The 23,355-nt window shown below is 35.5% G+C and overlaps 1 protein-coding gene across 2 annotated transcripts; it reads right to left on the bottom strand.

Annotated features, from left to right (window-relative positions):
• Positions 1–774: 774 nt before the first annotated feature.
• LOC120637737 lies at positions 775–23,303 on the bottom strand. 2 transcript variants are annotated; one of them, XM_039909714.1, is made up of 3 exons: positions 22,933–23,303; positions 9,716–9,889; positions 775–3,225 (listed from the first exon to the last, which is right to left on the bottom strand). In XM_039909714.1, exons 1-3 carry the CDS (start codon positions 22,997–22,999, stop codon positions 3,134–3,136), a joined length of 333 nt encoding a protein of 110 aa, XP_039765648.1. In that variant the 5' UTR covers positions 23,000–23,303; the 3' UTR covers positions 775–3,133. The 2 variants fall into 2 exon arrangements, 1 of the variants encoding a protein (XP_039765648.1); XR_005659454.1 differs by lacking the exon at positions 775–3,225 and adding an exon at positions 20,124–20,212 and having other exon boundaries at positions 9,754–9,889; positions 23,032–23,303.
• Between the last annotated feature and the right edge of the window lie 52 nt (positions 23,304–23,355).

Raw genomic sequence — 23,355 nt, 5'->3', positions numbered from 1 at the left:
TCTTTGTAATCTTGCAATATCGATGTTGAATATCCACACTGCCGATTTAAAGTTCGTGCGTTAAAAAATGTCATTTTATAGAAATGTCACTCGGTGCGATGGAGATATTTTGTTGTCCATCTTAGAAATGCATTATAGATGCTGTGAACTATATATACAAATATATATATAATACTAGCTGTTGCCCGCGACTTCGTCTGCGTTTGATTTTGTTTTTAAAGTATTCAGTATCGCTAAGCCTTAAATGAGTATAGTTATAACATATAACATGTGACTGTCAATTAATTATAGACAAATAATTTGCAATAAAATAAAATTGTGACTTTACTTAAAGATCTAAGCTATCCTATCTCTTAAGTTGGACCAGACTGCTCACGGTGTGCCAATTTAATTTAAAATCGGTTAAGTAGTTTAGGAGTCCATCGCGGACAAACATCGTGACTGGAGATTTATATATATTAAGATAATCGCTATGAAGCGATAAGGCCGCCAAATTTTATTCGTTATACTATTCCTTTTTCTATGTACTTTTTGTGGTGTGAAATAAATGGTGTATATTCATTCATTCATATACGTCAATAATCGTAAAGAAATTATTTGCAGTGCGCGGTAGTTGGCAGTTTCGTCGGCGTAATATAAATCGATAAAAATCTGGCGTGCGTATAAATTCTGTCCGCGTAATATAAATCGCGGTAATCAAAATCGCGCGATTCTTTTTTCGCAGCACGGGGTAACTCATACAGTGTATTTATTACTTTTTTAAAACACAAAAAAACTTGTTCAATATTACTATTCTAGGCATATATTTGTTCATTTTCAATACCTATTTGTACATTATAACATCTGGGTTAAAATTACACAAATTACACACCTTACTTACTCTCTAGATACTATTTATTATACGTGCAAAGTTTTGTTATGACATTTATTTCAATATCTTTTTTTTTTGCACCTACCATAGATGAATGAGTTATGCCCCAAGGTTGTCTGGTACAAAATGCATAGTGTTTCAGTTACGTAAATGAATATGATATGAAAATAACGATAATAATTGTTCCAGAAATACTTGTTAAATATATCTTTAAAATAATTTACACTATTTGACTATTGAAGAAATATCTAAAACATTCTTTGTAAATTTATTTAACATTTCATCATCATATCAACCGATTACCCGCCCACCACAGGGCACGGGTCTTCTCTTACAGTGAGAAGAGATTAAGGCCGTAGTCCACCACGCTGGCCCTTTGGAATTGGAGGACATATTTAATATTATATACAAATATAAAATTTAGTAAAACAATGACCATAACTTATTTAAACTCAAAAATAAATATTTAAAACCATAAATAGTTGAGATACGTGATTAAACAGAAGTTTATGTACGCAATAAAAAAAAACAATTCAACATTTACCAATATAAATTCGACATCTCTTGTACACACTACATTAACTCCACAGTATAGCAACCATACAGTCTTGAAATTTTGTTTTGGTATTCAAGCGGTTCTCGCAATCTATACCTATAAAGAAGTACCGCAACACAACCAAGTGTAATGAAATTGAGGCAACGTATTCCTGAAGAGCGGTAATAAACGACATTAGCAATTAAGAATAGATTTTTCGAAAATCAGATTCGAAATTAGAGTTTCGTTTTTAGACATCCATTGTGCAGGTTTATAAAGAGGTTCTGTCATTTCTGGAATCCTTTTGTTTGCTTTGTTTTGAACTAATTTTGGGTTGATAAAAAACCATTAAAATCGCGGGTTAAATCAAGAATATCAGCCGCCTCAATAGTCGATAAATACAACTCCAATAAAAGAACCGGTCTTCTCTACTCAAAGTCGATCAAATGCATGTCATAACAATTACATCCTAGAAATACAAACTAAACGAATGCTGTAAGACCACAGCCATTGCCAGTGAATAGGTACATTCATTTTGTGGTGAATACGCAAATGAATCTGTACTCTCACTTATAGGTCTATCGAGGGACACAAAGACTGCAAAGGATGCAAGTCCCTCATAACTACTCCGTTTCCCCAACAGAATGGTATGCGTCAGGCATTTCCTCTGTATAGTAAATGTTATATTTCCCTACTGTATGTTTACTAAACTGTGTTAATTCTAATAACTAAACAACATACGGCTCAAAAGGCCTATAAATCTAAAACCGTACAGCCAGTTAAAAAAAAAAAAGAAAGCACAGTTTGTTCAGAGGGTAGATATATATATCGTCCTTTCTCATAGGACATAAAAAGCTACATTCATATCCACGTACTAAGGTGGGTATGGATACGCACTTACAACTTAATAATACTATTTAGTACCTAAGTCCTGACTTTCTTTGACATTGAAATCTTAAGGACGCACGGGCGGTCATTTTAACTTTGTGAGCGTGCAAATATGTAGTTCGGACGTCGTTCTGACAATAATCACGGATGCAACCGACCTCAATGTAATTTTTTAAGTAAATTTGACTAATGCCATGAACAAACGAACGAGAACTTTGATAACTCCATTGAAATTCGAGACATCAACGTAACTTTGGTGTTGCGTTTGTTACGAGTAACTAGTAAGTACAATCAGATACACTATTAGATTTGCTAACTCGGAATCGTGAAGTCGTTAAAGTAAAACAGACTTAATTAAATTCGTTTTACAGACATAAATTTAATACCATTAGTATAAAATTTGTCGGCTCGCAATCGTTAAGTCGTTATTGAGTGTCGGAACACTATAACGTCAAAGTAAAATTGGCCTAACAAAACTTGCTTTACAGTTGCAAATTGTGTAAGTCTATGCTGAGACGCAGGCGAGACAGCAGAGCGTACGACAGAATTAGCAGAATATGAGGATCGATCGATCGATCGGATCACAAGCGTAAGTGGGCAATTAAAATAAAGGTCTTTTCTGTCCTGGTCAAAGATCCTTTGTACGCCATTGTATTATTACATTACAAAATCTGTTCTATTCTGCGCTATACTGTTTTGCACGTGACTCACATATACCCAGTCTAAGCGTGCGATAGAATTTCTATGTCATAGTGAGTGAGGGCCCTTATTGAGATTATTTTAGCTTTGGGCAAGTCCAGTGAGTCCGCGACACTTCGGGACTGTGCGGAAGAGACAGCTCAACTGCAGCTGTCCTTTTTACCCGTCGATTCGTCCACTTTGCTAGAGTCTATGTCGGTTTTTGAAGTCCCCGGCTGAGGATTGTCTGGGTCTGGAAAGAAGAAATTAACTACTATGAATCCCTTTTTTGTATTGTAATAATAATTGACAGACAAACCATATAGCACACCTGATATATTAAAGCAGTATGGAAACTAAAAAACTAAGCTGTTTTCGAAGTATTTCAGACTGTCGAGACGAGCGGCAGTTGTAGTGTAGGTAAGTCGCGTGGAATGTAGGTAATTATTTTATGTATCGGGTCTACTTTCCATACTATCTTAGCTTATACAACGTGTAATTTAAAATCGGAATAATACTTCACAGAGTTACATTTTGTTCTGTCTCTGTGACTTATCTGTGAAACCGAAACCCAATAGTATTTGGGTAACCACTGCCATAATTTCTACTAAAAGGAATCAGATATAGCCCTAACATCACATGCAAAATTAAAATCATGCGACTTCTTTCACTCTATCGTCTACGTCGCGCAGCGTGGGTACTGTGCGCGCTATGTCTTTTATCTTCAATAGGGTTGTCATAACAAAACACTTAAAATGTTTTGGATTCGTTTGTATGTAAAAATAAATATGCTTTTTTTGATTTAATATGTTTACAGGGTGATTCCTTATGAAATTTACTTTTAATATGCATCGTTCTATATTATTTCGTGATTTTGTTATAATATTAATTGTAGTAACATGTATTCACTGTGCCTTCGCCTATAAACAGAATAACTCTTCGCAGGGCATATGTCAGGAACACATCCAAGGAAGTGCCGCCCAACCTGAAGCGTAGGTGTTAAGCTTCATGTGCCAGTAAAACTTCCGTACCGCCCCTTCAGACCGTAACACAGCAATGCTGTTTGGCGGCATATCTTTTTTTTGACGTGACAACGTCTTATAATACGATGGAGCCGGCTGCACGCACGAAAAAACATGACGTATGCGGCGTTACCTCGCTCTGAGGCGTTCCATTCAAGGCTTGAAGTGCAAGCGAGAGCGCGGAACGAGCGTCAAAGAGGCACAGTCGGCCTCCGCGTTCGACATCTGTCTCTCTCCTACTTGAGTGAGCGATGCGTCCGCGTGGACAGCTCCTATACAATAATACATTTACATGTTTTCGGCAAGGATGAAGTGCAGTGAAAAGTGAATGTGGTGTCAATTGTTTATAGCAACGATAATATCTATCAAACAAATAAAATTAAAATTTTCTTTTGAAAAATGCAACCATTCCATCAGTATTTTCTTACGACGTTGTCACGTTCAACTATCGTCAGTAAGCCGACTTTACAGACAATCAATTTTTTTCACAACACGTTTCAATCTCATGGTAGGATAAGTAACGACACATTCTATGATGGTAGCGGGCTAACCTGTTAGTGGTATGGCAATTATATACCTCTAATCGGCTTCTACGCGAAATCGCTCTGCGGCACCTTTTTTTAAAAGCCTGTCACCAGACCAGAACAAAATTCTGAAATTGCTAATTCCTAAATTCCTAGAAATGGGTGGTTCCGGGTTTTCCGGCATGGAGCCAGAACCATCAATTTCTGGGGCTACGCCTTCCACTGCGACATGGAGGTTGTCAAACTAATCAATGAATGCAAGGATTCATTTCATTGCGAAGTTTATTATTGCCCATCGAGGAGTTCCTTTCTTGATCTACACCAGATCATTTAATGATCCTTGATTTGCCTTTTTTGTGTCCTGTCTATTTCTTGTGTGTGCAATAAAAACATTCAAACAAACAATTTTAAGTTGACCAACTAAATGGATTACCCTTTTTATTGGAAGTTGGTTGAAAAGAAACCTATACAAACTTATCCAAAAGGAATCCACTACGATGACCACATAATGATGTCATTTCGTTAACTGATTTCCTTTTTTGCATTGGACATGACTATAAAATAGTAGATTGTTGGAATGATGAATAATAAACTCTTAATAATTGGCATGACTTGGATGATGTCAGAATATAGTATATTATCTGCGCTCATATAGTGCAGATATATTCATCAATTAAAAGGATTCATGTTTATTGCATTAATTGACTAACAAGCGAATGAGAGATACAGCTGACATTACAATGACAATCCCACTTCTGATGATGTTTTTTTATAAGGTAATTTTGGGAAACTAGGCTATCTACGATGTTACATCAACTATTTAAACCATGTTATGGGGTATTGGACATGCGCTTAAAGTAATGTCTCGGTTATTCCTTAATTTTTGTAGATGTTTATAGGCTACGGCAATTACTTAAATTTAGGATGACAAAACATCTCACAAGATAAGATCTGGAAGTGTAAAGTTCTCCTGAACTAAATTATAAATTGACCAACGCAATAGAAAGATTTTGTTGAAATACAAATTGGGAACCAAGAATTTCAGTTTTACGAGATTCGTGGAGTGTTCTTAGCTTTGTTCGAAGAAAATTGGTGCAAGTTGGCCGCCGCCACAAAATGGTGGATTATATATTTTTAAAGAAGAAAAGCCTTGATTGGTAGAAGGGGCAAAAAGGGGGCACGATGATAAACATAAAATCCAAAATGTCGTGTTTTTTTAAATATAATTTTGAGTTATTTTATCAAAAATGACATTTATTGCAATAGCTACTGTTATACCGATTAACTTCAACAACGACTATACTTTCTTAAGATAAACGTAGAATATATGCAGGCGTTATTTATACAGATAGAGTTAATATCAATTATCAACGTGCCATGCATATCAAACAATCAGTAGATTTACATCGTTTTATTTCATTTCACCAAACATACATGAATGTTATCAGTTTATTGCCTATTAAGTATCAGATTTGTGTCATCATACTACGTCAAAGTGATAACACAATAACGACCCGAACCATCGTCATAGTCATGTTCACGATTTACGACACACGTGATGCCGATAATTAGACCAAAAGATTATTAGCAACTTAGTGTAATGGTAATAAGGTGTACGTTTCTTTGATAAATGAGTTATTAATTGATAAGTTTACCGCGTGTATTTCGAGTAGCAAATTGGATTAAGATAAGGGATTTGTTGCTACACAGAACTTATCAAACAATATCTATAGATGAGTATTGAACACTACGTAATACTGCCAACGAATTCTGGAGCTTTAAGGGCTAAACCGAGGTGTCGAAATCCAAAAACCTTATTTTGCGGACATTTTGGTAGATTCATGATGATGATGAAATTATTATAACTAGCTGCTGGCGATCTTCGCTTGCGTTCGTTACGGTTTTTTACAAATCCTGTGGGAAACATTGATTTTCCTGGAATAAAACGCAACTAGGTTACTCTCCGTCCTTTCAACTAACTCTATGCCAAAAATCAAGTCGAATAGTGCGTAAAGCAAGAACAAACAAAGAAACAGATTTTCGTATAAACAACGTGTAAATGAAGACCGAAATAATACTTCACAGGCTATAGAGGAACATTATGGTACTGTCTCTGTGAAACCGAAACCTAATAGTTCATGAGTAGACCACTGCCAAAGTATTACTGAAAGAAATCCTTACAGCCCTAACATCACATGTAAAATATAAAAAAAACATGTGTTTCCTGTCACTTTATTAGGTACGCGTAGCATAAGAACTACGAGAGTCTCGGTCTTTTATCTTCAATAGGGTTGTCATACTTAAACATTTTGAATAATAACAAACGAGTTCTAGGTGCTCGAATGCAGACTCCTTACTGGAAAGCACAGTATCTAGTCAGCATAGGTGCCCATAGGTGGGCGGGCTACATCAAAATAGTCACAAAGTGCAGTTTGACACTAAATAAAAGATGGCGTGCGTGGAAATCTTTTAAAAGAAATCTTCTTGAAAAGTCACGTATGCCAACTAACATTGTGTGACGGTTTCCTTCTATTATTATTATAATTAGGTAGTGTTTTAAAACAATTGCGGCACTGCCAAGTACATGTTTACATAAGACTATACGTCATAGTATAAAGTAGACGTCAAGACTTCGGGAAGTATTAGTGAGTAAAAAAGAATACCACACACAAAAAAAAGGTGAAGCATCAAATACTATCGCAAAAAATTATCGGAAGTGTCATAGGGGGCGTTCATAAAATACGTGAGAAGGTTTAGGGGGGGAGGGGGTCGATTCAAATTTCATCTAATCTTACGTTGGAGAGAGGGGAGGGTCTCGGTAAATATCACGCAATTTCTTGTTAAATTTTTATTACACTTATAATTAAACTCTTAGCAATATTGATTACTAGTCTTAACTAGTCGTAAAAAATGTGTTTTTTCTTTACAATAACAATCCAACGAGGCGTTTACGTAAGAAACCCACATTTTGAAAATTCTCCCGTGAGATTGGGGGAGGGGGGAGGGGGTAGAATAAAATCTCACGACATTTCACCAGCGGGGGAGGGAGGGACAGAAAATTTAAAAAAACACCTCACGTAATTTATGGACGTCCATAGGTATGAGAGAACCTAATCTTCGTTAGATAGTATTAAACAAAGTTGCTCCCGCTGTTTATACGCTTGGATCTTTTAAACTACGCGTACATATAAAACATTCATATTATACAAGATAAAGTCAAAGAAATTCGAAGATTTGTAATGTGATGTCGTGAAAATATATTTTGTGCGCTTAAATTGCAAACGCTGGTTAAACTTTGTGTAATATTTGCGGCTTTGTAGTTCAAGTGTTAGTATGTAGTATGTATTTTTTTATCCTTTTGTTTTCCTTATCCTAAGGTTGCCTGTCAGAGATTACTTATAAACGATAAGGCCGCCTTTTGTATACTGCTTCTGCCTGCGTTTTTTTTTAATTATTTTTCTGTATGTTTTGTGTGCAAATAAAATAAATAAAATAAATAAATAAACCTCACGAGATAGATTACATTAATGTACCTACTACGAAATTGTATTCTTAATCACTCCAAACTGCCCAACATTAGCACATTGCACCCGTGCGAAATCGGGGCGGGTCGATAGTGAATAATAGCTCCTACTTAATATTATTAATGCGAACGCGTTTAAGCTCGTTTTTACTATATTCACGAAGCACCAAAACAACTTATTGTCTTGATTTTGTGCACAGAGATAGTTTATGGGCCGGGGAGCGCCATAGACTACTTAATAAATATACTAAGTACTTAATAATTCGGCACAATGGAATCATTTATTACCTACCTAATTCATCTATTTCGGTATCGATATGTTCCAATTATGAATTTGACAGAAGTATCGAAAAGCCAATCAAAGGGATTAAATTATTACGAAAGACTTGACTTATGTTTTTTTATTCGTTATGGTTTGTTCTGGACAAAAAATCTATGTCGACATCGTCATCAGGCAGCAAATTTAAAATAATCCAATTATAATTGTTCCATGCAAAATATTCATACTCACTGGAGCAATTTTTTTTTTAAATAAAAAATGATTTAATTCTATATTAATTTATGGTCGTATATAAAATCTGTTTGCAATTGTACATAATTAGTAATAACGTATCAGTTGCATAAATAGCTAATAAGTTGGAAGGTCTAACTGGTGGGTCTGCAGGGCTGCAGCTTAGTCCCTCCGCCCTGCTAAAATAAGAGATCAGGAATGGTTTTTTTAATAGTTATAATTGGCTCCATCGGCATCGTCAACGATGTCCTAAGGTTATAATCTTAGCACTTCGCAGGCCATCCAAGGGACAAACACAGGTCTTGGTGGCAGAAGTAAGCGTGGCCGTAGTACTTCCACTTTACACGTTTTATGCCCTCTGTTACAAAAAACTCTACTACTGCTATTAGCGATAATAACCGAGATAGACTGCAAAAGCTGCTCTCCGAACCTAACTTATTTTTTTAACTCCAGAACCATCTGTGAATATATAGAAAGATAAACTCGGGTATCGAATCTAAAGCGTCGCTTCTGTAATCAAACATTGTAACCACTAAACCGAAAAGGCAGTTAACGGGTAGTATTTCTACGTTGATGTGGTAATCAATATATATTATGAATAACTCAGGGTCGGCGTGGTCATTCGATGCGGCGTTTCCATTATAAGTTGACCACGTATGTCCTTCAACAGTTACATAACGGTAAAAGGTGGAACAAGGCCACACTTAGCTGTGCCTTTTACAAGTCTGTTGATGATATTTTTATAAGCTTTTGTTTGTCTTCATTTGTCCTTCTGTCTTTTCGGTACAAAGGAAAAGGAGTTTGAATATTATGGCTTAGCTAACCGTCCGCCATTTTCTTTATTTTACAAAGTACCGGCAACGCATGAAAATGTAAACGTATCTATAATATCTGGCAATGAGTATACCAAAATCGTTTTATTGATGGCATGCAATTCAATAAAGTTTGCTCGCTATCTTAAGACAACGTCATTAATAACAATCAAGTGAGATAGCTTAGTGATTTTAATCTTGTTTTAAAAATAAATCTTTTACTACAAACACTACGTATTAGGCAATGTAGGACAAACACATCTATAGGACTCAGTGTCTGTATCCTCTTTGGCAATATGTAGCATGTACTGTTTGTATTCTCTTTACATAAAGTTTAATAGATTCACTCACCCGTGGTAACAAGCTGTTGCAGTCTAGAAGGCAGGTCGGCTGTGGTCATCTCCGCACCCTGCGGATGAAGGATGTCAGGCATGGCGTTACGCCGGCCCGTGCGCCCCGTCTCGAGGAACTCCCGGGGCACTTCCTCACTATTCCTGTCCTGCATTATTGCCATCATTCTGAGCACTGGAAATGTGTACGTATGTTTTAGTAAACAAGAATTAACATGGATTTTTTGAAATTTAAATTAATTCATTCAATGCGTGGGAATCTGAGGCAGAATACTGAGAAACACTCCTTAGCCCTAAGTGTGAGATTTTATACCTACGTTTACTTTTCGATTGCGTGAAAGTTAACAATGATTTATATTGTATAGAAGGAGCGCCTTTTGGCTTATTGTCACCTCTGAAATAAAAAAAGTCGGAGTTTAAACTAAAAAGCCCAAGGAAACTAGAGTACTAAGCGCGACTACTTAAAGGCTAGACGATCGATCGCGGGCCATAAATTATGATAACAATGGCGGACTTGAAATGCTATCAATTAGGTGAAAAAAAAATGAAAACATTAAGAAACGTATTTACATTTAATTTCATTTTGCCTTTGAGATTTTTATGGAGAACTCTCAGAAATGCAGGTTTCCTCACATGCATTTTGCTATTCGAACTCAGCCCCCCGAAAGTCAAGCCGAACTCCTAACGACTGGACTATTTTATTTATTTATTTATTTATTTATTATTTATGTACCATAAATTGTGATTGTGAACATAAGATACATGAAGTGTACAAAGGAAACAAAAAACAAACGCTCAATCGAAATTAATGACTACGATTCTGGTAGAACAATCACTTACCTATTATGGGTATAGAACTTTACAGGTTTTTTTTTTTATAACTTTTTTTAAGTTATAATTGGCGGACCAAGCAGATGGCACATGTGATGGTGAGTGGACATCCATTGCCTAAAAACAGAGCAACACCTCGCACGGCATGCAAGGAACTCGTCCTGAAACATGCCACTATTTCCCCTGAGGCCAGTGGCGTGCACTTCATACATGCACAAAAGCACTGCATACCCTAAAATTGATATATAACCCGTATAGGAGGAGAGTTTTAGCAGTTTTATTAAATTTTCCTGCAGTATGCATACCCTGGTAAGAAACCCAATGCACGCCACTGCCTGAGGCGTAGGTGTTAAGCCTCATTACACCGGCAACCACGCCTTCATAACCGAAACACAGCATTAAAACAATGCTGCTTAGCGGCAGAAATATGCATGGTGAAAGTAAGGCTTCCCCGAACGAGCTCTATCGCAAAAAAAACTGAAGCTACTTCTACTGATCCCACGCTATTATTTAAAAATATTTTTTTGTATAATCACACACACCCTACTACATATATATAAAAGTATACAATACTTTTACATTGCAGGGCAATTCAAACCGCGAATGACGTGCTTGGGTGTTTGTCAAGAACATGCATCAGTTGTATGGTTTTAATGACGTCAGCAATTAATAAATATAATGAATCCAACTTCAGTGACAAGTAGGTAGGTATAGAGAGTGAATACAGTTATATCTCTCCGAAGGGCAATCATAATCCAAGGAGAAATTATAGAAGCAAATTGACATCCGTATGATAAGTGACTGTATAAAAAAAAATTTGGTAAAGAGAACATCTTCAGCATCTTCTTCATCCTCGCCTTTATTTTCCTCAGGATGTGTTTGACATTAGTGGGAATTTTTGAAGTGATACTTCTTTGAAAATTATTAGAGTAAATTTTTAAGATGCGCGCGCACACCGTCACAGAAAACCGACACCCTGAAGTTAGCTATAGTCAACCTTTTAGTTTTAAAAAAAGGTTTCAAAGTCTGCGGCCTCATTCCGGTGATTTAATTGATTCAATTGTACAAAAATCTCAAGCTTTAATGTTGAGTGAAACTTAGTTGTCCGATAATGAGATAACTAGGTAATGCGTTATAAGAAAACTTTCAATGTATTAAATATACTTTTTTCTATTGTTAGTGTCGTTTTATCTACAAACGTTGAATTAGGCGAAACGTTTAATTAAAGATAAAAATTAGAAGAGATGTTTATCTTGTTACGCCAAAGAAGTATAACTTCTGAAGCGTGTACATAGTTAGTTATATAAAGTTGTTGTGTTATAGTATAGTTTCTTTTTTTATATTAATAAATGACAGACCAAGCAGATGTCCCAGCTGATGGTAATTTACAAAACCATATAAACAGTGCAGCGCTTCACAGGGCATGCAAGGACCCTTTCCGGAAGGTGCCGCCCAGTGTCCATCACCCTGAGACGTAGGTGTTAAGCCTCATGTGATTGTAATTAAACCGGCAACAACGCCCTTCAGACCGGCAGGGTGATTACGTATCTCGCGACAGGTTTGCGACAGGCGTAAATCTTGCAATCACTGCTGTCAAACGTCACTTTTGTTTATTAATTGTATGGAAAAGTGACGTTTGACAGCAGTGATTGCAAGATTTACGCCTGTCGCATTGCTGTCGCGAGATACGTAATCACCCTGCCGAACACAGTTGGCGGCAGAAAAAACATGGCGGCAGTACTTTCCATGACAAACGGTCAGAAAAAGCTCTACTGCTACTAAACTAAGGAGCTAAAGGTGTTATCGCAGGATTTTAGTCGGGATTAATAGTTTCGGGACCTCATCGGCGCTTGCATCTGTGCGAGTGTACCGTTTCGGACGTTCCTTCGTAGTTACCATAATGCTTTTATATATTTGAAACCTAGTGCAAATATGATTTCCAGCGTTACCTGCGAATTCATATCTTTATTTTTTTTTTGTTTTAACCGAGCCATATTTATAAGGAGAGCACTGTCGCCTATAACACAGGTTAATACTTAGCTTGGGGACAGTAAATTATAACATTAATATAAGTTATACTTGTGCAGATGTAATGTAACTTGTACCTATGTTAAATTGAACAATAAAAAATTATTATCAATAATTATTATTATTACTATTACTCTGCAGTAGATATATTAAAGCAGTCTTCTAGTGCAGAGCACATATTACAATTTTAAATAAATTATTGTTATTAATACTAATAAAATGTAAAATCTTTACATACCTAGTTAAATTTTCTGTTAAAATAAAGGAATTTTTTTAATTTATTTTTTTAAGACAGGAGTAGATTTGTTTGTTATTATTGAAAATATTGAACATTAAAGTTACTCTTATTTAAATTTGAATAATATCGAATAACTGTAATATTAACATTACTTAAACTATATTATATTCAATATTCATCCTTGTATATTTCTTTCTTGGGAAAAGTGCATGGTGGCTAAATACACAGGTTTTAAGCATTAGTCTCCACATTAACACTGTGGTTTACACTAATGCTTAAAACCTGTGCTGTGCTTAACAAAATAGTACTTATATATATAAGTAATACACATTTTCACACACATAATGTGGAGAAATAAATAAATCATTCATTCATTCATTCATTGCGTTTTCTTTGCTACTTGGACCGAGCAAATCGTCAAGCCCCGGGAAACCGATTACAGATGTATCTCTTGAATTTAGCCTTGGCATTATACACGGATCGATTCAGTTCACAGTGGCGTGTTAAGGCAATTAGTAGGAAAATTACACCTTTCTATCCCAGACGACCTAAACACTCTAGGTATACTTTCAGCTATTAATTACTCGGGTGTTACATAATATCTTATGGCGATAAATACGAGAGTCAATTCGATTTATTATCCAGACGGCTGACGTCATTGCGGAAGACCGGTTTTTCAATAAAACCTTTATTAACGGAAATTTGAAACGATCGCTGTGACGCTGGCAGCTTTCTGATATCTCATGGCCGAAAAGGGTATTTATACCTTTAATTCCACTACAACTATTGGGGATATGGTATTTATATCAAACCTATGCCCCTAATCGGTTTCTTAGCTTAGCGGCATGTCTTTGTTGGTAGGCTGGTAACTAGCTACGCCTGTATCTTTCAGCGGACAAGACCTGAGGAATGAGAAATTCTAAATTGCCCCTGCCAGGAACAGAACCTGAGACTTTTACATTTACAGCCACAGCGCTCACCGCTGCGCCATGGAGATCGCTAAATTTGACTTACGGTAGTCATCATCATCATCATATCAGCCCATTACCTGCCCACTACAGAGCACGGGTCACGCTAATCCAGTGCGGATTGGTGGACTCCAAACGCCTTTCAGAACATTGTTTCCTCACGATGTTTTCCTTCACCGTTGAAGCAAGTGATATGTTAATTACCTACTTTAAAAAAAACGCACGTAACTTAGAAAAGTTAGAGGTGCGTGCTGGGAACCCTGAGTCCTCGAAAGATAAGTCGAGGTTCTGCCACTGGGCTATAACCACTATATTTAAGACAAATTAATTTGAAGAACCAATTGGAAGGTTTGCGACAATAGAATTAATGACATGAACCAAAGTTTAGTAACCTGGGGGGATGATGGAAATACACAACGTGTAAATGAAAATCGAAAAAATACTTCACAGGCTTTAGAGGTACATTATCTACTGTCTCGGACACTTATCTGTGAAGCCGAAAACCTAATGGTATTTGAGTCAACCCATAGTTTTTACTCAAAAAAATCAGAAACAGCCCTAACGCAAAATAAGAACCAAGCGACTCCTGTCACTTCATTAGGTACACGTCGCGAAGTGTAGGTATAGTACCTGCGGGTGTCGGTCTTTTATCTTCAATAGGGTTGTCATAAAAACGATTAGAATGTTTTGAATTTTTTAGTATGGAAATATAAAGTTGCTTCTTTTGATTTAATATTTTTACAGGGGGATTCTGTCTGAAATATACTTATGCATCCTTCAACATTATTTCGTAATTCGGTGACAAGTTGTATATAATAATATACAATGATGTGGAAATCAAGTTCGACGCGTGACAGGGCAGGGGAAAAAGATCAGAATCGATATCTTAATAATATATGAATTTTCAATAGTGCACACGTATACGTGTGCGCCAACTGAAAAGCCAATCGACCTTACATCGAGCAACATGGCCTTAACAGTAAACTACGCCTGCAAGCGGATCCGCTTAGCTAAGATGAAGAAGAATCTTTTCTACTTCGAACTAAGACGATAAATAAGCTAAGTACCGTGAAACAATACGTTAGAGGACAATCATTCACGATCCTTCAAGGTGACCGAATAAATTGCGACTAAGTAGAAGGAGATTCGAGAGGTTCAAACCTCACTCGTTAGACCACTCAAAGTTCGATGGGAAGATAAAGAGAGCAAAGAATTATTGTTTCACAATATTTTCAAACAAAAAAGAAGCTCAGAAAGGTTTAGTCGAATCAATGCTATCCTATTGTTACCTAATAACTAATTCGCTGGTCTATCATGTAACGTAGATTTAGTTTTTTTAAATCGACTATTAATGGAAGGTTTCTCTGAGTTGCTGGTGGTATATTCTTGGAGTCTCGTGGAACGAATTTGCACTTATGTCCTATAAGGCACGGCAAGAACTACACTACACTACTACTATCCATGTAAGGCATACGTAGTTCTTGCCATCCCTTAGAATCTTACGTCGTCCGATAGCATCTAGGGTCATCTTTTAACATGATGTCTTCCACCGAAAGAATGGCCATAGAGCGTAAAGTTGTGCAGAGCAAGGTGAAAGGCAGGGGTAACGAAATGGTCACTCATGGATTGACCAGTTAATGCAAATCTGCTGTGAGTGGCCGCTTGCGAACGTGTACCAGGATATCAGCACAGAGAAGAGGTGGATATTCGTGCCCAAAAGAACGACACTTCATGACGATCACGAGTCACGACCACTCTTTTAAGACCTTATATTATTTTTATAGTGATAGCCGACAGAGCAAAAAAAACATCGCCTATAAAAATGCAAGGAACACGTCCTACAACCTGCCTTCTAAGCATATCATAAGCAGTATCACTACGAAGATTATTGGTAGAAACGCAAAGTTAAATTCTGAAATATGTATCGCCATTTTATTTAAATAACTTAATATTCATGAAATACAGAGACAGAGAGTTGATATAAGTATTCCAGGCCGGGTTCGAGTGTAAATCAATAGCACCCCAAACAACTTGCTTAATTGCTTTCGTAATTACTCATAGCTTAGGGCACACTACAAATATTTACTAGGTCGAAATTAAAGTCGAAATCTATATAGTGGTTCCAATTGCCCGGGCCAAATGAGATCTCCGAATTTAGGTGTGTGTATTTGAACTCGGTCCGTCCGTCCGTCAGGTTCCTAAATGGAGGTCTTATTAACCCATTTGCTCCGCCATAAAAGAGTTACCATTGCAATTCCTAAAGATTAACGATTATCATACTATTTATCTTAAGATATATAATTCTTCTGTAGTACGGACACACGCAATGTTTGTCGCATAACTGCTGGACCGATTTGGATTAACCGCGTTATATAATATAAGTAATGTTATATGATATGGAAATAAATAAATTAAATTATTTAAAAAAAACAAACGTCGATAGATAGCCTAAAGCCGAAAATGACAAGTTCAAATCCAAATTAAAAAACGTTTTATTCGTGTAGACCTATAACAGGCATTTATGAAGCGTTCATACCCACACAAAGTATTACTATTATTGGGAGTTGATGGTAACTACATTTCCTTAATTAACACTAAATCTAGGAGGGTTCCATACGCGCCCTGGTCTAAGAAGAGCCTACAAGACTTAGTGAAAATGGCTTTTTTATCATGTAACCAAATAACATAATTAAATGGAACGATCCACAGAATACAGAAGGACGATCAGACAAGCAAAAATGGGTAACTTAGCAATGCTTATCGGTCAACGTCTAATTATTTAAAAATAATACCCCACCAATCACCAAATTGAAATCTCCGGACTGGTACTGAGAATTTCGTGACAGAAAAACCCAGGTTTTGTTCGGATAAAGATTGCACAAAAAATCTGCTACTATCGTGAACTACTTACATATTATTTTAGATTCAAGGCTTTTACGATAAATTGAATCATCGGGATATACCCTGCTGTGATTCACAAACCGAATCTGATAGCTCTATGAAAGACAGCCGACCCCTCCTGGAGAGCGTAACGAATTTTCTGAAAGCTTATCGTTGACGGCTCTATATAAAAAACGTTTCGACTGGTACCGTTGTGTAAGTTTTCATCTTAACTAATATTACAGTGTTAACCTGTAATTCTTCCAACTATAGCACTATGCTTTAGACCACCATGTTTTAGGGAGTTTTTGAAAACTAGAACCTGCCTGCCTGCTGAAACCCGCGGAAGTAGTTCCCTTCCGATATTTAAGAGTCGTCTAAAGGACTACGACCTCTCTTTGAGTGATGGAATTTAAAGTAGATTCTTTATATTCTTTCTTTTAAATTGTTTGTTAAAATCTACTTATATATATTATGTTCGTTATATATTTATATATATTATGTATATTTATATATTACGTATATTTATTTAAATTATATATGTATTTGTATCTTTACATTTTGGTATTTATGTATATCTATCACTTGGCTCTATCCCGTTCTCTTGCTGTAAGTCCTATCTACAAAGGTTGTCTGTAAGAGATTGCTTGCAGCAATAAGGCCGCCTTTGCATGTCTACATTGTGTACCGTATACTACTTACTGTTTCTTTGCCTGTATGTTAAACGTGCAATAAAGTGTTTCTTCTTCTTCTTCTTTGTAATGCATTTAGAGTAGAGGTTGTAAATCGTAATACACCAAAATAAAGAACCAGGGTACTTTTTCAGTAGTCAGTCCTAATTAATTTTACTACACACACGTTGCCCGAGTCCTCCACGCAATTGATCAACATTTTTTATTGAAATTTGAAAATAGAAAGGTGAGTTGGCATTTGGCACGTTGACGGTTAGGTAAGCGTAATAATTGTTCGAGTAAGGCGTGATTGTTATGCTAATGGGCCGCTGTTTCAGAATGCCACCGATTTTCCTTTCACGACTCAAAGCCTCTCCTACTACTTAAACCTACAGACGTACCCAACTTACTTCTGTTGCTTAAGCCCGAACTTAGCACCGCAAGTGGGATTGACATCTTAGTCGTTAGTGAGGTATTAATGGCAGCAACTAGTAGTTGTAATTTAAAGTAATACCAAAAAGGCGCAATCGAACGCAAGGACAAATCGTCGGCAATTAGAGATTAATCAACATTCGAAAAAAACTCCTTGGGTAGACAAACCTTGTATTCAATTGGTTATATGCCCAAAATTAATAATCAATTTAATATATTCACGCTATTCGTTTCTTAGCGTGATGAGGATGGCTCTGTTAACTGTACACTTCTTCTCTTCTGTAGACTGATTTAAATTTCAGCACATAGTTGTTATAATATTACTATTTGTATGGTTTACATACTATCATGTAAATAAGAGGACAGTGGATTCAACTGGTCTCTATTGGGAAAATTTTCATTCTTATTCTTAAGCTTATTAGATTAGACGGGAAAGCAGATCATAAAAAGAGCTAAATTATTGCTATCAGTCAGTTGGAACGTAAGTTGGTGACGTCTGTAAAGGGTTTTAGATAATAGCCCCTGGCACGACAATGAACAATTGACGCAACTTTTTGTATCGCCACGACAATTCACCTACATATAAGAAATACTAGTACTTATAAGAATTGTTAGCAACTGCTAATAATAGAACTGAAAGCAGTTTCTCCTTTCAAATTTATGCAGGAAATTCCATTTTCAACTTATTTTACACGTTCATGCACTCCATGACGGAAGAATTTAATATAACCGATTATACCTGAGAACTTAATCTAATAAGATTTTAACGCGCACACTTGATTTTAAATAACGAATGGAATATGGCTGAAAGTATAAAAATTTAATTTCAAATTTGTACATACAATTTCTAATTGTGTTTTACTTTTATTCGAGAAACTGTAACATTGAGTAACTTTGTTGTTAGAGTGAAATTCCATCTTTATACCATTTACGAGCAATCTATGCTTTGCCAAACGTATGGTAACATCAATCTTCAATACTTCTGTATCTACGGTAGCTTCGCCAACATAATTAACACATTTCAAATATCTAATATAAGGCTTGAGCCTAACTGCGAAAACATCTTACACAAAGAAATGATGACGTCTTCTAAGTTGGGGTGAAGAACATACAATACAGAATATGCCCTATTCAATCTAGCTTTAAAGGTACATAAAATATATGTAGGTTACTGTTCACGACATAGAGCCAAGTGTTGGATTTTCTACCTACCTTCCTGACAAGCCTGTTTCCCAGTGTTTTAACTAGATGGCGCTCTTTCGATAATCGTAAATCGTAGTTAACTTTCACGCGAACGAGTAAGTAAACGTAGAAAGCAAAATCACACACTTGGCACTCTAAAACGTGGATAAAAATAGCTTCGCGCGATCTTTGGGATGACTAGGAATGTCACCTCATTTTCCGTAAAATACTGTTATGCGGTAGAATAGAGAAGAAGAAACAAACTTATGATTAACATATTTGAAATCGATTGATGAAATGATATGACTGTGGGTACACAGTAGTAACTAAGACCAAGGATTGACGAGTGCCGTCAACGGCGTCGGTGTTGACCTGTCTTCAGCGAAGCACCACGTGTTTATAAGACCTCTACAACGTGTTTATAAGTTTTATTTCATAACTTAATAATAAATTATTAACTTAAAATATTTTCTATTTCTAAATGCCCATAGTCAGTGATAGTAGATTTAGATAATAGCTTTTTTAAATATCAAACCAAGAATTAATTAGGCCCAGATGATGATAAAAATGCAATACAATACGAAAATCATTCCAATGTCTCGCATTTATGATCTAACTAAATTATGAATAGTACCAAAATTAAATGTACATGACATTATATATATTTTTGTAAGTTAGTAATAAAAAGATAGCCTAAGAATATTAGCATAAGTATTTAATTAATAAAAATATAATAATAAAAAATGTACATTTAGTCTTAGTTTAATAAGGAAATGAATCTATAAATAGATGAAGATATGCAAAGGAAACTAAGCCATGTAAAATTACGAACAAAACACAATGCCAGGGATGTGACTGGACCACAACTATTTAGCAAAATATATTATTAGGTATGTCTTGTATCACAAAGTTTTCAGTCCACACATGTGCATGAACACTTCTGCAGGCATACAAGGAGAACACGCAGGTTAAAAATGTCTTAAATGGCCCTGACACATGGCTCAAAGTATACACTGTATAGATTTTATGAGATACAAATTAGTACTGTCCGTTTTATGTATCATGTGTGAAAGAAAAGCACTTTTCTCAGTTCTGATAAAATCAATGAGTTTACTCTACTTTGCATAACTACATCCAAATACAGATGATGAATAATATAAGTATAGTATGGTTCTGTACCATTTCATTCCAAAGATCTCCGTCGTATAACCATGGACTGTTGAGGGTTATGTGATCATCACTCTACTGTCATCATGCACCTTAAATTCCTGCATCAAGTCATCATCATTGTTAGTATAAAAACCAATTTCACTGCTACATTAATTTAAGAGAAAGCTTGTATTATACAGAAAATGTTTTGGATTTTATTTGCTGCCAACCACTATTTATGGAATATTCTATAGACTAATAGATTTTTGGATATTAATTAATTACTTCTAGCTCAGACATCTATCAGTTATTTGTAGTAATTACTAAAGATATCAAACTAAATAACAATCTCTGTGGTTAGTTAGTCTTTAAGCACTATAACAATTTGCTAGTAGGTACATATATATATTACCACAGAAAAAAAACTCTAGGCTAATTTTAATAAGCTAAGTAAAGAAGAATAAATGAAAAAAATTGACAACGTAACATAACTGTCAGCGAGTTAATAACTCTTATAGTTAGCCTTTTAAATCCACACTAGCGGCTCTGATGGTAGTTTGAAGTACCTAATTGATAACATATATCAAATCAAAACATTAAAGTATAAATATGCTCCAATATGTTATCCCTTCAGGGCCAATTCTAAATCCTTATTATACAATCTAGATATAAATGATAATTTGTTATTTGCATAGCGTAAGGCAATTAACAGCTCAATGGCTGATAGTATCATAAAGCAATACAATATCAAAGTGAAAGTTACTGATAAAAGGGTTTTCCTATTTAATAATAACTGTGTAGCCGACGGCCGATTGGCGCAGTGGACAGCAACCAGGCTTTCTGAGTCCAAAGCTGTGGGTTCGACGCCCACAACTAGAAAATTTTTCATTGTCTGGGTGTTAATCTGTATATAATTCATACAAATATTAATCAGTTCTTAATACCCATAACACAGGTGTGTGTATTGTTGTAGTATATTTATTTATTATACTAAAATTCTCAAAAAAAGATCTCAAAGTTTTTACTACTGAAATGAATCTTTGGTAAAATTATATGGCTGAATAATTTATATGGTTTTTTGTTTGAACATATTAGCCTCAGTAAATACAAGTTTGACTTGTAGAATTATTTTATTCTACCTCAATTTTTTAAAACTATCCTATGATTGGATTAAGGCCTTGACATTTAAATCTATTGTGATCCTTTTTTCATACAAGAAGTAAAACTCAGTTCATTCTAAATGTTACAGAAATAAGTGACCTTTACAGATATATCTGATCTATTTCTTGTTTAGACTATAATTAATGTCAAATATTTTATTTTAACCAAAGTTATTTAAATTTTGCCCATATCTAAAATCATTGTGTAATTATAAATAATTGCAACACAATATTATTTCAACTCCAATTTTTCTTAACTGCATGCTTTATAATTTAAACAAGGCCCTGCCTCCCATATTCTATTTTATGTCCTTTGCTTATTCATCCCTTTATATTGTAAAGGGGATGAAGGGAACTCTTCTATCAGCTAGTACCCTACTTTACAAAGTAAGTGTTTAGTTCATACTTGAACTTTTGAGTGAATATATTATTTATAATTAGAGGTGTAAACTAATAAAATATTATGTATTAACTAATAACTCTACTGTGGTGTTGTAGGCTAGAAATTAACCTACAAAAGAATAAAAACCTGCTAGGTATTTTTTGAGTCAAGTTAAACATTGGATATTTATTTTCAGCTGAAAGCTGATACATTTAAGCATGTCTACTCCATCCCACAAGACTACTTGATATACTTTATGTAGAGTAAATTTTATCCAGTTCTTTCAACAATACAACACACCATTACACCAAGAATTGAATGGTAGAAATAAAAGATTAAAGTTAGCATCTTTCCGGCAAACCTAAATTTGAAATATTTGTTATTTTAAATAAAAAGGTAAGTTGTGTAAATAGCTGTAATACTGTATACTTATGTTAAGAGTAATAAAATTATTGTGAAATTGTTTATATACTTAAAAATGATTGTCAAGCAATTTCTTATACAGCTCTTAGAGAATGCTTTACACGGCTGATTCTGTTTGTGTTGGAGCATTAAAATAGTATTGTTCTGCATTCCCAACATTATAATTATGTTAATCCAAAACAACAATAAACAATTAAAGTATGTTTACCTTGGCGAGATATTTTGGAAATTCTAGTGAGCTCTTAAACATGGAAACAATTTTTTTATAAATCCATGTCCTAAGTGGCCAGTGGCTGGGCTTGCCTTGCCAGATGAACTGAACAACCCTGAACTGATGTTAATTTTTTTTTTTACACATGTTTGGTAGTTTTCAATTGTAATTAAAATAAAACTTAATGGTAATGTGAACTATAAGACTAAAACTAACTAATTGATTGAACAAATGAAAAAGTTAACATTTCTTTTATAGCATGTAAACTGGACTGAGACTTATTGGTTGATTGGCAGCAAATAACAGAAAAACAAAACACACATGGGCATACCCAGACAGGGGCAGGGGAGGGCAGCTACCCCCCCTGGAAAAGTGGCAGAATATGGATGAACTATAGACAGCTATAAATGAACAAAATATAAAGTTTTGGACCCAGTATCTATTAAAGAGGGCCATCTAAAAAAAAATCACAAAATAGCCGCCGACGATCTGACCTAAAAAATCTCACTTGCCCCCTAGACCAGAAGCTGGGTACGCCCATCAAAACACATTAATGATATCTCATACAAGCGCTTGTCTAAATCTTTTACGCATTTCAAGCAAAAATCAGATCCGCAGTCAGAAAACAGCGGGGCGAAGCGCCAGCATGCGGGCTTGCTTTACCTGACCGACTCTTCACCCGAGCTCCTCTCCTGCGCTTGGGCACTCGCCCGACACGCACTCCGGTCATTTTAAACTACGCAAGATGCTCTAAACAATTACCATTTATCGAAAACACAGAGTTTTTCGCACCAGCTCATTCACTATGAGAGTACCATGAAATTAATCTCATTTAGATCATTTTAAAGAAAACTGTGCACTTATCCCTTCTAATTTTAGCGCTGATGATAAGCCCGCTTTTAAATTGAGCACCACTAGAATCACTAATCACAATTTCACTGAGTGGACGCTGGACAGACAAAGACGAGATTATAAATGAGCACAGAAAATGGCTCGAAAGACCAAAATGGGTTTTATTTTTGACACTTGACAGATCGTGGGACGACACAGTTCGATTTAAATCTGACAATGACATTGGTATGACCA

This window comes from Pararge aegeria, chromosome 4 (assembly GCF_905163445.1).
Source record: "Pararge aegeria chromosome 4, ilParAegt1.1, whole genome shotgun sequence".
NCBI classification, from domain to species: domain Eukaryota; kingdom Metazoa; phylum Arthropoda; class Insecta; order Lepidoptera; family Nymphalidae; genus Pararge; species Pararge aegeria.
The sequence above is the reverse complement of the archived record's forward strand: the minus strand, read 5'-3'. Positions and strand labels throughout refer to the sequence as shown.

Bases quoted from the DNA above. Each gene is read 5' to 3' on its own strand.
- LOC120637737 (XM_039909714.1), bottom strand. From the start codon at position 22,999: ATGACCGGAGTGCGTGTCGGGCGAGTGCCCAAGCGCAGGAGAGGAGCT. The intron at 9,890-22,932 runs GTAAAGCAAGCC...ACACATTTCCAG, and splicing joins TCGGGTGAAGAGTCGGTCAG to TGCTCAGAATGATGGCAATA. The intron at 3,226-9,715 runs GTGAGTGAATCT...TCTTCTTTCCAG, and splicing joins GCAACAGCTTGTTACCACGG to ACCCAGACAATCCTCAGCCG.